The following is a 17448-nucleotide window of genomic DNA, read 5'->3' as shown; positions in this document are numbered from 1 at the left end:
CAGATAGAAAATGGCCTGGATATCCATGACCTGGCAGTGCCTGCTATTGCCTACACAGGGCCCTGAAATAGGAGGAAAAGATGATGACATCAAAATAAAAGATTAATTGAGAGGGGGAGGAGATATGACGGAGAGTGGATTTGTGAAGGAAAAAGTGGGGTGGGGAGGGAATTACCATGGTTTATTGTCTTAATTATGGAAGTTGTTAATAAAAAGTTTAGCCAGGTGTGGTAGAGCACTCGGGAGGCAGAGGTAGGTGGGTCACCATGAGTTTGTGGCCACCCTGATACTACATAGTGAATTCCAGTCCATCCTCGCCTAGAGCAAAACCCTACCTGGGGGTTGGGGGGATAAAAGGTATCCTGAGGGAAGGGTAGATGGCTTGTAAAGCCTGCTAGCCTGAGTTCAATTCCCCAGTACTCACATTAAACCAGATACACAAAGTGACACATGCATGTGGCATGCCCATACTCATTCTCCCTCTCTGTCTCGCCTTGCAACTAAATAAAATAAGAAATTAGGGAAAAAAACCCAAAAAACAAAAAACTATTCTGAGCCAGAAGGTGAAGTAGGATGATTGCTATAAATTTGAGGCCAACCTGGGCTAGAGTGAGATCCTGCTTCAAGCCTCCTTCCCCCCCCCAAAAATAAACTATCCTATTTTAATGTTTTTTTAAATTAAAAATTTAAATATAAGATCTTCCCCTCTGATTCTTTCTTTCCTTCTTTCTTTCTTTCTTTCTTTCTTTCTTTCTTTCTTTCTTTCTTTCTTTCTTTTTTTTTTTTTCTGGGTTAGTTTCCAGCTCCAGCTCAGGCTGACCTGGAATTCCCTATGTAGTCTCAGGGTGGTCTGACGCTCACAGCAATCCTCCTCCCTCAACCTCTCAAGTGCTGGGATTAAAAACATGCACCACCATGCCTCGATTTAAAAATTACTTTTGAAGGCATTCCTGTTTCCAGTTGTTTAATCAGAAAAAGGGAAAGGGGAAGGGAAAATATAGAAGCTTTTACTTATTGCTACTTTGAGTCAAGAACCAGCATCCAAATAATCAAACTAAATGATTCACCTTAAAAATACATTTGGGTGGTTGGGGAGATGGCTTAGCGGTTAAGTGCTTGCTTGTGAAGCCTAAGGACCCCAGTTTGAGGCTCAATTCCCTGGGACCCACGTTAGCCAGATGCACAAGGGGGCACATGCGTCTAGAGTTCGTTTGCAGTGGCTGGAGGCCCTGGGGCGCCCATTCTCTCTCTCTCTCTCTCTCCCTCTCTCCCTCCCCCTTCCCTCTTTCTCTTTCTCTCTCTTTCTCTCTCTCTGCCTCTTTCTGTCAGTAATAAAATAAATAAATTAAAATAGACAAAAACTTTTTTAAAGTACATTTGGGGCCAGGCGTGGTGGTGCACGCTTTTAATCCCAGCACTCGAGAGGTAGAGGTAGGAGGATTGCCATGAGTTTGAAGCCACCCTGAGACTCCATAGTGAATCCCAGGTCAGCCTGGGCTAGAGTGAGACCCTAACTCAAAAAAAACAAAAAAAAAAATGCATTTGGGAATTACTTCAGAAATAAATTTAAAGATTCACTTAAATTGTCCATCATAAAACCTAAGAAAGAAATGAAATAGAAAAAATTAAATTGCAGGTAGTTAAGAGACTCTCTGTCCTTCTGTTATCTTTCCCAGCATATCAAGTTAATGTATTTTTCCAATTAAATTAGATCTGTGATACTCTTCTATTTAACTATTATTCTCAAAACATAAATCCAACTGGAAGGGTTAAGAGTAGATTGGGAAAAATCTCAACTGTACAACTGGTGAAAAAGAAAACAGCAGCTGGGCATGCTGGCCCATGCCTTTAATCCCAGCACTTGGGAGGCAGAGATAGGAAGATCACTGTGAGTTCGCGGCCAGCCTGATTCTTCTACATAGTGAATTCCAGGCCAGTCTGAGCTAGAATGAGATCTAGAAAAGCAAAAGCAAAGAAAATAGCAATGAAATACATACAACACTCAACAACCCATCATTTATGAAGAAGAATAACACTGGTAATTTAACTAGTACCCAAATAGTTGTACACTGGAAAGATAGCACCTAACCTCATGCCAAAAATGCATGACTAAAATACCAATATTTCAAGAAGAAAAAAAAAAAGATGGTTGACATTTTGTCATTACAATGTAGACAAATTTTATAATAATCATTTGGTCATGTGAAATTGAGACATTCCTGGAGAATTAATTGTCCTTTGTATTTTATTTTGGATGTCACTGATCTTGAAATGTGTATACGTCAGTCACACGCAAATGTTATGCTCTGTCAAATGCTCATTCCAGATTTCTCCATCTATTTTAAGAAGCCAGTTTTTTTTTTTAATTCAGTCTTATTTTTGTTAAGCCTTGTGAAAAGGAATGAAAAGTTTCTATACATATTCTGTCTTTGTCATACTCTGTGAAATGTACAGAATAAACTTCATTCTACTTCCATAGTGAGTAAAAAAAAAAATTACTTTTGAAATATTGTTTTACTTTATAATGTAGATTCCTACCCATAGCCCTTCCACATAGGTTATGATTCTATTCTGATTTTGATATTTTATTTATTTGTTTGTAAGAGGTGAGAGATATAGGGAATGGCTGCATCAGGGTCACTTGCTGCTGCAAAAGCACTCCAGTTGCAAGTTTGTGTATCTGGCTTTGTGTGGTACTGATTTGAACCTGGCTCGAACCTGGGCTGAGAGGCTTCTGCTAGCAAGAATATTGGGCCACTGGGCTATTTTTCCAGCCCCTTTAATTTGATTTTGGTAATTTAGGAAGAGGTTGTACCATGATATGTATATAAGAAGTTTAATTTGTATTTATAATGGTAAATGGTAACATGTTCCTCTATGTTCATTAACCAGATGTTTCTGTTTGCATGAGTGATCTATTTACAAACTTTGGCTACTTGTGCAGCAGAAAGGCACCATCTTTATTTTTCTGATGATTTTTCATTATCTCCTGATGGTATACTCTGTCTTAGTAGTTTCTTCCATTTCCCATAGCCTATAGTAAAACTTTTATTGTGTTTATTAGTTGAACAGATCAATAGCTGTCATTTGTTATTAACTCGCCTAATTCTAGCTTTTGTCATCCACTATAATAATAGTTTTGTCTTATACAGTATTTTCCTCTTCTGTGGTGAAGTTGATGTTAACAATTCCTTTTCTCCAAATATTTATTTATTTATGTTTATTTATTTATTTGGAGGAGGGAGGGAGAGAGAGAAAAAGGGAAGGAGGGAGGAAGGAAGAGAATGGGCATGTCAAGGCCTTTAGCTACTACAAAGGAACTCTAAATGCATGCGCCATATTGTACATCTGGCTTACATGGGTTCTGGGGAATCGAACCTGGGTCCTCTGGCTTTGCAGGCAAGTGCCTTAATTGCTAAGCCATCTCTCCAGCACCCAAATACCTTTATTCATTTATTTGTGAGAGTAGTTATAGCTCTGCCAGGGCCTCTTGCAGATGAACTCCAGCTACATGTGCCAATTTGTTCATTTGGTTTAACATAGGTATTACGGAATTGGACCCAGGCCAGCAGACTTTGCAAGCAAACACCTTTAACTGCTGAGCCCTCTTTCTAGTCCTTTTTTGTGTTTTTGGTCCATTTATTTACTTATTTTTGGTTTTTTGAGGTAGGTTCTTGTTCTAGCTCAGGCTGACTGAATTCACTATGTAGCCTCAGGGTGGCCTCAAGCTCTAAGCAATTCTCCTACCTCTGCCTCCCAAGTGCTGGGATTAAAGGTATGAGCAACTATGCCTGGATTATTTTTATTTTTTTATTTTGAGGCAAGGTCTCATTTTATCCCAGGCTGACCTGGAACTCACTCTGTAGTCCAGGCTGGCCTTGAACTCAATGATCCTTCTGTCTCAGCCTCCAGAGTGTTAAGATTATAGGCTAAGAGCCACCATTCTTTCGTTACAGTTTATAAATTAATAGAATAAGGATTGCTTCCATCTTTCTAGAGTCTTTCTTGTTTTTTTGTTTGTTTGTTTGTTTTTTTCAAGGTAGGGTCTCACTCTAGCCTAGGCTGACCTGAAACTCATATGTAGTCTCAGGGTGGCCTTAAACTCACAGTAATCTTCCTACCTCTGCTAGAATTAAAGGCGTGAGCCACCACGCCCAGTAGAGTATTTCTTATCTCTATTCAAGGTTGAGTTATTTTAAAATCCTGAGTATGTTGCTTATCTCATTTCCTTATTGCTATTTTCTGCTGCTATCTTTTATTAGTTGATTATTTTATCATTTTACATTTATGTGCCAACTTCTAGACAACTTTGAGAATTCAGTCTAACACAAGTAAAATGACTTTCTAATTTAGTTTTCAGTGTGGACAACAGATCAAGGAGTTAAGAGCACAACATGAGGAAAATATTAAAAAGTTAGCAGACCAATTTTTACAGGAACAAAAGGTAAATTAAAATATATACTTAACAAAAATGTGTTTTGGTTATAAATCATGTAATTTAGAAACTGAAGCTGTATTTCATTATAAAATATTAAGTTTTCTAGCCTGCCTGTTTAAAAAAATGATGTGCAGTGATTTATCATTGATTAAATTGGATGTTTTTGAAAAATATAGGCATAACTTTTTGTGTTTTGTTTTTGTAGTTGGGGGGATGGGAACACAGCATAGGTGGAGAGTGAAATTAAAGTCAGGGCTTTGTGCATGCTAAACAAGTAATTTTTGCCTGGCATAGTGGTCGACATCTATAGTACATCTACTTTGAAGACTGAGGTAAGAGGAATCCTTAGCCTAAGAGTTTGAGGGCAGTTTGTAGCACATAGCAAGAATTACAATAATAATTTTTGTTATTAACATATGTTTCATAGGGGCTGAGAGATAGCTCAGTTGGTAAAGTGCTTGCCTTGCAAACATGAGGACCTAAGCTTGAGCCCAAGAACCTACAAAAACAATATCAAGTGCAGCCAGGCATGGTGGTGTATACCTTTAATCCCAGAATTTGGGAGGCAGAGGTAGGAGGATTGCTATGAGTTTGAGGCCAGCCTGAGACTATGTAGTGAATCCCAGGTCAGACTGGGCTAGAGTGAGACCCTACCTCAAAAAAAACCAAACAAACAACACCACCACCACAAAAGAATTATACACACCCCCAGGTGCAAGCTGGAAATAGTGGCTCCCTCCATGAATCCCAGTATTCAAAAGGCTAAGGTAGGAGGATTGCCACCATGAGTTTAGGGCTGGCCTCGGTCTACAGAATGAGGTACACAAGGTTGTCCTCTGGTGTCTCTCTCTCTCTCTCTCTCTCTTTTTTTTTTTTTTGGTTTTTCGATGTAGGATCTCACTTTAGCCCAGGCTGACCTGGAATTCACTATGGAGTCTCAGGGTGGCCTTGAACTCACAATGATCCTCCTACCTCTGCCTCCCGATGCTGGGATTAAAGGCGTGCACCACTACGCCCGGCTTTTTTCCTCTGGTCTCTTAATACAGGCTTCAACATAAACATACATCTGCACATGCATGAACAGATAGACATGTGTGCATTGAATAGTATACATATATAAAGCAAAAAGAATTAGGAGTCCCCTTACCTGATCATGAACATTGCATTTAGAAAGTCATATTAGTAAGAATATTTAAGGTCAGACATGGTGACTTTTGCCTAAAATCTCACTGTTTATAGGCAGAGGCTAATTCAAGGCCCAGTTGGTTTACCTAGCAAGTTCCAGACAATCTGGGCTACAGAATAAGATCTAGCCTCTTAAAAAAAAAAAAAAAAGAATATTGCCGGGTGTGATGGCATTTGCCTTTAATCCCAGCACTCAGGAGGCAGGGGTAGGAGGATCGCCATGAATTTGAGGCCACCCTGAGACTCCATATTGAATTCCAGGTAAGCCTGGGCCAGAGTGAGACTGTACCTCGAAAAAAAGAAAAAGTCTGGAGAGAAAGAGAGAATAAGAATAAACTAATGAGTCGGGGGGAAAAAAAAAAAGAAAAAGAATATTTAAAATTGTTCATTCATTAGCTGGGCATGGTGGTGCATGCCTTTAATCCCAGCACTCGTGAGGCCCTACCTTGAAAAAACAAACAAACAAAATTGTCAATTTCCATGAAGTTAATGTCATTAATAACTCTAGAAAGATAGCATCTTTGTTAGCTGTTGTCAGATGGAAAGTATCTGACTTGTTGACTTAGTTGCTTTGTCTTTGTTGTTGGACAGTCTTCAAACTGTAGTCCTTCAGTTTCCATATTGCTAGGATTATAAGCATAACCCACTATGCCCAATAACTTCTAATTTGTTGTGTTAAAATTTTTGAGACAGGGTCTAATGTAACCAAAGCTAGACTTGAACTCCTAATCTTCCTGCATGTTCCTCCCAAGTGCTTGGATTTGCATGTGGGGGAAAGCCTGACAACAGTCTCAGTAGATGTGTGCTGTCTTCCTCTTCTGCAATGCTGCTTGATATGTCTACAGTATATGCCTACTGAGAACTACTTCTTCCCATACCACTTGAAACAGACCATTCCCTAGTGAAGGTCAACCACTGCACCCACACTGCTCAGCAGGTGTCTTGCAAGATTGGTCCCTCAATTAGTTTAGCCAGAAAATTCTCTTTGCTTAATCTTTTAGGCCGTTTCCTATAATTGGATATTAGATATTATTTTAGAAGTATTAGTTTTAGCTGGGTGTGGTGGTGCATGCCTTTAATCTCAGCACTTGGGAGGCAGAGGTAGGTGGATCATTGTTAGTTCAAGGCCACCCTGAGACTACTTAGTGAATCCCAGGTCAGCCTGAGCTAGAGTGAAACCCTACCTCAAAAAACCAAAAAACAAAGTGTTAGTTTTGAGCCAGGTGTGAGTCAAAGGTAGGATCACAGTGAGTTTGAGGCCAGCCTGAGAATACGTTGTGAATTCCAATTCCAGGTTTCCAGGTTAGCCTGGGCTAGAATGAAACTCTACTTGGGCTGGGGTGGGGGGAAGAAGTGTTAGTTTTGGGAGAGATGGCCCAATGGATAAAGGTGCTGTCTTCTTTTTCTTTTTTTGGTTTTTCGAGGTAGGGTTTCACTCTGGTCCAGGCTGATCTAGAATTCAATATGTGGTCTCAGGGTGGCCTTGAACTCAATGCGATCCTCCTACCTCTGCCTCTTTAGTGCTGGGATAAAAGGTGTGTGCCACCATGCTCCGCTAAAGATGCTTTCTTGTAAAGCCTGACAGCCCAGGTTCAATGCCCTTGTAAAGTAGTTGGCACATGGATCTGGAGTTTGTTTGCAGTTGCAAGAGGCCCTGGCGTGGCCATCCTTGCTCCTTGCTCTCTCTCTTTCTTAAATAAATACTTTTTTGAAGTGCTTTGATCTGGGCATGGTGGCATATGCCTGTATTTCCATCCTCAGGAGCTAAGGTAGGAGGATCATGACTTTGAGTTAAAAAACAAAGTGGCTCAGTGATTCAAGGCACTTACTTGTGAAGCCTAGTGACCCATGTAAAACCCAAACACACAAAGTAACACATGCATCTGCAGGTTATTTATTTATTTATTTTTGGCAGTGGCAGGAGACCCTGGCGTACCCATACATACATACTCTTCAAATAATTCAATTTAATTTAAAAAATTGTTTTCTGATTTCACACCAACTGTAATAACTGAACAAAAGGGACTAGGGAGATGGCTCAATGGCTAACAGTGCTTAATTGTAAGCCTGATAGCCCAAGTTCAGTTTCCCAGTGCCCACGAAAAGCAGATGCAAAGTGGTACATGTGTGTCTATAATCTCAACACAGCTATGACATTGGGAGGTATAGCTAGGAGAATCCAGAAACTCAGGCCCAACTAGGCTGGCCCATAAAAAGGCAGCAAAAACAAAACAACAACAAGGGAGACCCTGTTTCAAACAAAGTGAAAAGAAACTGGGCATGGTGGCACACACCTTTTATCTCAGCACTCAGGAGGCAGAGGTAGGAGGATCCCTGTGAGTTCTAGGCCACCTTGAGACTACATAGTGAATTCCAGGTTAGCCTGAGTTAGAGTGAGACCCTGCCTTGAAGAGAGGACAGATACCCTGAGGTTGTCCTCAGATCTCCACACATGCACCTTGACACTTATGCACCTACACACACACACAAACACAATTTTAAAAAAAACTGAGTTTATCTCATATCTTCAGGTCTTCTGAATTTGAAGTCATAGTATGTTTTGAAAGGTAAACTGTTTATAGAACTCATAATACCTATATCAATGGTTTAACAATTTGAACTGAAAAGTACTTACTGTTAACAAATCTTTATCCAACAGCAGGAGGTCCCCAAGGTTCAATCAAATGATGGAAAAGAACTGGGTATAAATGATCATGTAATACCTAACAATATTCCAAACATAGCTGAGAATGCTGCAAATGAGGAACCCTCAAGTAATCATATTCCACATGGGAAAGGTATTATTTTATTTTGTATTAATAGGAAATTAAACCTGTTCTCATTTCGAAGTATTTTCTGTCATAAAGACATTGGATTTTATTTATTTATTTATTTTTGTTTTAACTTATACTTTAATACAATAGAACTTATTGTAAAACAAATGCAAGAAACACAGTGACCATTTAAATTGTAGTACTATGCCAAAGCACACACAAATTACCTTTCCCAGGAAAGTTCCTCTACATGCTTCATCCTAAAGTCATGAAGGTGCTCTAATGTACCACAGCAGTCACTTACTTACTTTTGAGCTGTGAAGTGTTCCAAAATGCTGTATGTCTATACACTGAACTCAATTATCTCTTATCCTATGGTTCAATCTAAGTCAGATAAAAATTGTAATTGAGATATGAGCTCTAAGCAAATTACATTTTTAGTACTGAAATTATTAAATGAACTCTGGAATAATAACAATAACCCTTGTCCTGGACAATAATCTTAAAGTGTGAATTTGAAGTCTCTGAGTAAATAATTTTGAAATAAAATTTCTAAACAGTAAAATTTACATATCACAAAACTATAAGGACATTGGATTTGAGTTCAGATTGTAATTAAGTATCTAATTATTGTTAAGTATTATTTAAAATTTGGATTCTGCTGGGTGTGGTGGCACACGGCTTTAATCCTGGCACTTGGGAGACAGAGGTAGGAGGATCGCTGTTGAGTTCAAGACCACCCTGAGGCCGGGTGTGGTGGCGCACGCCTTTAATCCCAGCACTCGGGAGGCAGAGGTAGTAGGATCGCTGAGAGTTCGAGGCCACCCTGAAACTACATAGTGAATTCCAGGTCAGCCTGAGCCAGAGCGAGACCCTACCTTGAAAACCCCCCCCCCCAAAAAAAAAAAAAAGACCACCCTGAGTCTACATAGTGAACTCCATGTCAGCCTGGGCTAGAGAGAGACCCTACCTTGAAAAACCAAAAATAAATAAATAAATAAATAAATAAATAAATAAATAAAATTTGGATTCCAAAGCTGAGCATGGTGGCCCACCTCTTTAATCCCAGGATTTAATCCTTTAATACTCAGGAGACAGAGGTAGAAAGATTGCTGTGAGTTTGAGGCCACTCTGAGACTGCATAGTGAATTCCAGGTCAGCCTGGGCTAGAGCAAGACTCTACCTTGTCAAAAACGAAAAAAAAAATGTGGATGTTATTGTCAGTTGTGGTGGTTTATGCCTTTAATCTCAGCACTTGGAGGAATGAAGTAAAAGGATTGCTATGAACTCCAGCTCAGCCTGGGCTACAGAGTGAGTTTCAGCTCAGCCTGGGTAGAGTTAGACCCTGACTAAGAAATAAAAGGAAAAAAAAAGAAGGGAGGAAATAAATGATTTTAGTTAAACTGTGTTTACTTAATGTATCCCATGATTTAAAAACTGATATTTTACTTTACTTTAAAACATTTTACAATTATATGAGAAAGAAATACAGAATATCTTTTTGTTGCTTGGGCAGAACAAATCAAACGAATTGGTGATGCAGGCATGCCTGGAATAGAAGAGAATGACCTAGCAAAAGCTGACGATTTTCCCGCTGGTAAGTGAAAATTATCAGAGAATTGAACTAGAGTGATTATATTATTTTCATGTAGCCTCATATTCTCTTTCTTTCTCTTTTTCTTGGATATAAGATCTCACTTTAGCTTAGGCTGACCTAGAACCCACTGTAGTCCCATGCTGAACTCAGATTTACAGCAATTCTCCTACCTTTACCTCTGGAGTGCTGGGATTAAAGGTATGGGCTACTATGCCCAGCATCACTCTCTGTTTTATTGTTTTGAGACAGGGTCTCACTATGTAGCCCAAATAGCTTTGAACTTGCTATATAGTTCATGTTAGCTTTGAAGTTAGAATTGTCCTTCTTTAGCCTTCTTATTGCTGGGATTATAAATGTATCAACATGCTTTACTTCCAATTTCTTTCTGGGTAAGACCTTTTAAAGCTACAGGTAAAAAAATAATACAAAAAGCTATAGGTGCTAGCCTGGAAAGATGGATGGCTCAGTAGTGAAGGCACTTATCTGCAAAGCCTTAATGACCCAGGTTTGACTTTCCAGTACACACTTAAAGCCAGATGCACAGTGGCATAGCCACTGGAGGCCCTGACATGCCCATTCTCTCTCTCTCTCTGGTTGCAAATAAATAAATAAAAATGAGTCAGCTGTGGGGTGCACACCTTTAATCCTAGCATTCAGTATGCTGAGGTAGGTAGATTCCTGTGAGTTCAAGGCCATCCTGGGCCTACATAATGAATTCTAGGTCAGCCTGACCTAGAGAGAGACCCTACCTTATCTCTAAAAACAACAACAAAAAACAGTAAAAAATTATATATGTATTTTTTAGTGGTTTTATATATATAATGTATTTTTACTTATTTATTTTAGAAAGAGAGAGAGAGAGAATGGGCATGCCAAGGCCTCTAGCCACTGCAAACAAACTCTAGACACATGTGCCCCCTTGTGCATCTGGTATATATGGGTCCTGGGGAATCAAACTGTGGCTTCACAGGCAAACGCCTTAACTACTAAGCCATTTCCTCAGCCCAATTGCAAAGACTTTTTAAAACAGAATTTCTTGCTGAGTGTGGTGGCTCATGCCTTTAATTCTAGCACTCCGGAAGTAGAAGGGTTGCTGTGAGTTCAAGGTTACCCTGAGACTACATGGTGAGTTCCAGGTCAGCCTAGGCTAGAGTGAGACCCTACCTTGAAACACCAAAAACAAATAAACAAAGTAAGAATAAAGAGGGATGGCTTAGTTGTGTTAAGGTGCTTGCTTGCAAAGCCAAAGGACTTGGGTTAAATTCCTTAAATAACCATGTAAAGCCAGATGCAGAAGGTGGCATATGCATCTGGAGTTGTGGTACACCCATTCTTTTTCTATCTGCCCCTGTCTCTTAAATAAATTATATATAGATGTACACACACATGTAAATTAAGGGGCCTGGAGAGCTGGTTTAGTGGTTAAGTCACTTCTCTGTGAAGCCTAAGGACCCAGGTTCAATTCCCCAGTGCCCATGTAAGCCAGATGCACAGGGTGGCACATGTGTCTGGAGTTTGTTTGCAGTGGCTAGAGGCCCTAGTGTACACATTCCCTCTCTGCCCCTTCCCCTTTCTCTCCCTCTTTCAAATAAATAAATAATTTTTTTTTTTTTTTAAAAGGGCTGGAGAGATGGCTTAGCAGTTAAGGCACTTGCTTGTGAAGCCTAAGGACCCAAGTTCAACTCCCCAGAGCCTATGTCAGCCAGATGCATAGGGTAGCACATGTGTCAGGAGTTCATTTGCAGTGGCCAAAGGCCCTGGCTCTCCCATTCTTTTTCTTTTCCCCCTTCCTTTCTCTCTCTCTCTGCCCCTTCCTCCCTATCTGTCAAATAAATAAATAAAATATTTAGAAAAAAAATAGGCTGGAGAGATGGCTTAGCAGTTAAGGCACTTGCTTGTGAAGCCTAAGGACTCAAGTTTGACTCCCAAGAACCCACTTAAGCCAGATACACAAGGTATGCATGAATGGTGCATGTGCACAAGATTGCACATGTATCTGGAATTTGCTATGGCTAAGGCCCTGGCATGCCAGTTCTCTCTGTCTCTCTCCCTCCCTCTCTCATAAAAACAAACAAACAAACAACAACAACAAAAGAACAAACATAGCCGGGTATGGTGGTGCATTCCTTTAATCCCAGCACTCAGGAGGCCAATGTAGGAGGAGTGCAGTGAGTTTGAGGCCACCCTGAGACTACAGAGTGAATTTCAGGTCAGCCTGGGCTAGAGTGAGAGACCCTACCTCAACCCCCTCTCCTCCCACAAAAGAAGCAATTATATGAATTTGAAAAAAACAGATGAACAAGATTTTGTTATGAGGTAATGAAGTATCCAGTGGTTTTAAAAATTCATTCTCCTTCCTTTGCCTCCCACGTGCTGGGATTAAAAGTGTGCTCCACTATGCCAGCCTTTATTTTATAAGTTTTTTAAATCTTTTTTTTTTTTTTTCTTGAGGTTTGTTTGCAGTGGTAGGAGGCCCTGGCATGTCCATTCTCTCTCTCTTTTTCTCTCTCCCCTTGCAAATAAATAATAAAATATGTAAAAACGAGCAAACAAAAATGTTAATCCATTATACCACCAGGCTATATAAAAAGAACATTTCATGGTTATAATTGTTGATCTATCATAGATTGAAATATAAAATGTAAAGGTATAAACCTAAAAGAAAACCTTGACAGTGGTAGGTATGGCTAATGTTAAAGTAAAGGAACTCTTTTCTGTTCATGATAAAAACAGACTGGACATGTAGCCCACGCCATTAATCTCAGCACTGGAAAAGTTGAGGATCACTGTGAATTCAAGGCCAGCCTTAGACTATAGAGTGAGTTCCAGGTCAGCCTAGACTACAGTGAGACACTAGTGCAAAAAAAAAGACAAAAACCCCTGTCAGTAAATTAGGAATAAAGCTGGAGAGATGCTTAGCAGTTAAGGCATTTGCCTGCAAAGCCAAAGAATCTCAGTTTGATTCTCCAGGGCCCACACAAGCCAGATGCACAAGGGGGCACATGCGTCTAGAGTTTGTTTGCATTGGCTGGATGCCCTGGCACGCTCGCTCGCTCTCTCCCCTCCCCCTTTCTCTCTCTCAAATAAATAAATAAATAAAATATATTTTTTTAAAAAAGGAAACTTCCTCAACTTATTATAGTGTGTCTGCAATGAAATAAAATAAAAATCTACTGTTAACTTTATATTTAGTGATGAGAAACTCAAAGCTTTCCCACTGAGATCACAAAGTAAGGCTGTGCCCTTTTACCACTTCTTTAAGGAATTGATTTAATTATTTATTAATTTACTTTTGTGTGTATGTGTTTGTGTGTGGAGGCCAGGGGACGGCCTCATGTTTTATTCCTTAGGAATTCCATCCTTTTTAAAAAATTTTTGTTTACTTGAGACTGGATCTCTCATCATGGAACTGGCTCATTAGGCTAGCCAGTTTGCCCTAGGGATCCTCCTTTCTCTGTCTCCTCCATGGTGGGAGTATAAGCACACACAACCCCACCTGACATTTTTGCATGGATCCTTGGATGAAACTCCAATGCACTTTACCTGACTAAGCGATCTCCCAAGCCCTCATCACTTCTTTTTAACATTGTACTGAAAATACAAGAAAAAGGAAATAAAATGTGTACAGATTACGAAGGAAGAAATAAAATCACTCTAGCCCAGGCTGATCTGGAACTCACTATGTAGTCTCAGGGTGGCCTCGAACTCACAGCAATCCTCCAACTCTGACTCCCAAATGCTGGGATTAAAGGCATGCACCACCATGCCGGGCTCTAAGTAAACAATTTAAAAAATATATTCTTATTTATTTGAGAGGGAGAAAGAGGCAGAGTGTGAGAGAGAATTGGCGCACCAGGACTTCTGGCTGCTGCAAACAAATTCCACATGCATGTGCCACCTTGTGCATCTGGCTTACTTGGGTCCTGGGGAATTGAATTGAGGTCCTTTGGCTTTGCAGGTAAGCGCCTTAAACACTAAGCCATATCTCCAGCCCCTAAATAAGCAAATTTTAGGGGTTTTGTTTTGTTTTGTTTTTTGAAGTAGGGTCTCACTTCTGGCCCAGGGTGACCTGGAATTCACCATGGAGTCTGAGGGTGGCCTCGAACTCATGGTGATCCACCTACCTCTGCCTCCCGAGTGCTGGGATTAAAGGTATGCACCACCACACCCGGCTTTAAATAAGCAAATTTTAAATATCACTGAGGTGGCTAGGGAAATGTCTCAGCAGTTGAAGTACTTTCTTGTAAAGCCTGCTGGGTAAGGTTGGGTCCAGATTCATCTGCAACCCTCTCTCTCAAAATAAATAAAATATTTTTAAAAAGAGATGGAGCCAGGCCTCGTAGCCCAAGACTTTAATCCCAGCACTCAGAGGCAGAGTTAGGAGGATCACTATGAGTTTGAGGCCACCTTGAGATTGACAACATAGTGAATTCCAGGTCAGCCTGAGCTAGAGTGAAACCCTACTTCCAAAAAAAAAGTGGGGGCTGTCATAGTGGATTGCTGTGAGGTTAACCTGGGCTAGAGTGAGACCCTACCTTGGAAAACCCAAAAAGGAAGGGGGAAGGGAGAGCTGAAGACCTGGATCTTACAGAAGCCATGTGGAGGTGGAAAATAGACACATGAAAAGATACTCCACATCATATCTCCAGGGAGATGTAACTTGAAAGTATAATTAGATACTTTTTACACTCTTTCTAACTGCCAGAATCCAAAGCAAGTTGTGTTGAACAATACTAATTATAGTACTTGGGAATTGAAGGCAGGAGTATCAGGAGTTCAAGGTCATCTTTGGGTACATAGTACATTTGAGATCAGCATGGGCTATATGAGATTGTATTAAAAAAAAAACAAAAAACCCAGAGGGCTGGAGAGATGATGTAGTTAAGGCACTTGCCTGGAAGCCTAAGGACCCAGGTTCAATTCCCCAGGACCCACATAAATCCAGATGCACACGGTGGCATATGCATCTTGAGTTTGCAGTGTCTAGAGGCCCTGGCACACCTATTCTCTATCTACCTCTTTCTCAGCTCTCTTTCTTAAATAAATAAATAACATTAAAAATAACCAGGTGATGGGCTGGAGAGATGGCTTAGTGGTTAAGGCACTTGCCTGCATAGCTTAAGGATCCATGTTTGACTCATATCCCACATAAGCCAGATGCACAAAGGTGAGGCAAGTGCAAGATCACACATGCCCACTAGGTGGTGCAAGTGTCTAGAGTTCGATTGCAGTGGCTGAGGCCCTAGAGTACCAATTACCTTTCCGTCTCTCTCATTCTCTAAAATAAAAAGTATGTATGTATGTATATAGCAAACAATATAAAAAAAAATAGAAGCCGGGTGTGGTGGTGCACACCTTTAATCCCAGCACTCGGGAGGCAGAGGTAGGAGGATCACCATGAGTTCGAGGCCACCCTGAAACTACATAGTGAGTTCTAGCTCAGCCTGGGCTAGAGTGAGACCCTACCTCAAAAAATCAAAAAATAAAAAAAAATAAAATAAAAAAAATAATAGAACAGGAACGAAATCTGAAAGTGCTGAATACTGGCAAGGAAGTGAAGCAGTAGGTTCCCCCCCCCCCCCCATTCGTCCTGATGCTTACAAGGCAAGCACTTTACTAACTGAGCCATCTCCCAAGCCCCAGGAACTTTTTTGTTGCAAAGTGTTGTCTACTTTGGAAAATAGCTTGGGAGTTTCTTAGAAAACTGTATGTGCTCTTACTATATGATCCAACATTTATACTTTGAATTTTTTTCTTTTTTTCTGAGGTAGGGTCTCACTCTAGCTCATGCTGACCTGTAATTCACTGTGTAGTCTTCAGGGCAGCCTCAAACTCATGGAGATCCTTCTATTTCTGCTTCCCGAGTACTGGGATTAAAGGTGTGCACCACATTGCCCGGCTTCATTTTTATTTTATTTTATTTTATTTTATTTATTTATTTATTTATTTATTTTTTGTGGTAGGGTCTCGCTCTAGCCCAGGCTGACTTGGAATTCACTATGTAGTCTCAAGGTGGACTTAATCTCACAGAGATCCTCCTGCCTCTGCCTCCCAAATGCTGGGATTAAAGGCGTGTACCACCATGCCTGACTTGTACTTTGGTTTTTATCCGAATGAATTTGAAACTTAATGTCACCACTAAACTACACAGGAATGTTTGTGGTAGCGTTATTCATTGCCAAATTTTGAAACAACCAAGGAGTCCTCAGTAGACAAATGGATAACCTAAAAAGGCCATTTAGCCAGGCGTGATAGAGAATCCTACCACTTGGGAGGCAGAAGAGGCTCTCTGTGAGTTTGAGGCCACTTTGAGACTACATAGTGAATTCCAGGTCAGCTTGAGCTAGAGTGAGACCCTACCTCCAAAAACAAACAGAAAAAAGATCATATATATGCCATTTACTGTATAATTCCAAGTATCCACATTGCTTTGTCTAAAGCAGGAATAGGAGCTTTGGGTCAGCCTGGGCTAGAGTGAGCCCATTTGACTCAGGATTACCATGTGTTAACATTTGACTTTTTTAATTAATTAATTAATTAATTTAAAGGGGTAGAGAGAGAGAATGGGCATGACAGGTCATCTAGCCACTGCAGACGAACTCCAGACACATGTGCCACTTTGTACATCTGGCTTACGTGGGTCCTGGGGAGTCGAGCCTGGGTCCTTTGGCTTTGCAGGCAAGTGTCTTAACTGCTAAGCCATCTCTAGCCCTGTGTTAACATTTTAGAAGAAAGGTAAATGTCATGGAAAATATAAATAAAATACACAATTTTCTATTTTTATTTATTTGTGTGTGTGAGAGAGAGAGAGGAGAGAGAATGGATGCTCCAGGGCTTCCAGCTGCTGCAAACATACTCCAGACACATACACCACCTTGTGCATCTGGCTTATGTGGGTCCTAGGGAATTGAACCTGGGTCCTTTGGCTTTGCAGGCTACCTGTCTTAACCAGCCCCACCCCTTTTTTTTTAAATAGCCTAGAAACCCAGGCTTGATTCTCTAGTGCCCATGTAAAGCCAGATGCACAGAGTAGTGAATGCATCTGGAGTTTGTTTACAGTGGCTAGAGGCCCTGGCACTCTCACAACTTAATCTCTCTTTCTATCACTCTCTCAAATAACTAAGTAATAAACAATAAAATATTAGGAAAAAAATCAGATTATATAGCAGACATGGTGTTACGTGCCTGTAGTCCCAGTACTTGAATGGCAGAGAAAGGATTATGAATTCAAATCCAGCTTGGTCTATATAGTAAGAATTTTGTTTAAAAAAAAAAGGTGGGGGCTGGAGACATGGCTTAGCGGTTAAACACTTACCTGTGAAGCCTAAGGACCCCGATTTGAGGCTCGATTCTCCAGAACCCATGTTAGCCAGATGCACAAGGGGGCGCATGCATCTGGAGTTCGTTTGCAGTGGCTGGATGTCCTTGTGCGTCCATTCTCTCTCTCTCTGTCT

The 17448-nt window shown here is 40.4% G+C and overlaps 1 protein-coding gene across 3 annotated transcripts in view; it reads left to right on the top strand.

The window, feature by feature from the left end:
• Golm2 (golgi membrane protein 2) overlaps positions 1 to 17448 on the top strand; it is a 92954-nt gene that overhangs the window by 25270 nt on the left and 50236 nt on the right. For 2 of the 3 annotated variants that reach the window (XM_045156926.1, XM_045156928.1), the window contains exons 4-6: positions 4354 to 4444; positions 8283 to 8421; positions 9914 to 9994. In XM_045156926.1, coding sequence (XP_045012861.1) covers positions 4354 to 4444; positions 8283 to 8421; positions 9914 to 9994 — 311 coding nt within the window. The remainder of the gene's footprint in view (positions 1 to 4353; positions 4445 to 8282; positions 8422 to 9913; positions 9995 to 17448) is intronic. The other variant, XM_045156927.1, reaches the window with a different exon arrangement.

This window comes from Jaculus jaculus, chromosome 8 (genome assembly GCF_020740685.1).
Source record: "Jaculus jaculus isolate mJacJac1 chromosome 8, mJacJac1.mat.Y.cur, whole genome shotgun sequence".
Taxonomy (NCBI): domain Eukaryota; kingdom Metazoa; phylum Chordata; class Mammalia; order Rodentia; family Dipodidae; genus Jaculus; species Jaculus jaculus.
This window is presented reverse-complemented; position numbering and strand designations above follow the sequence as displayed.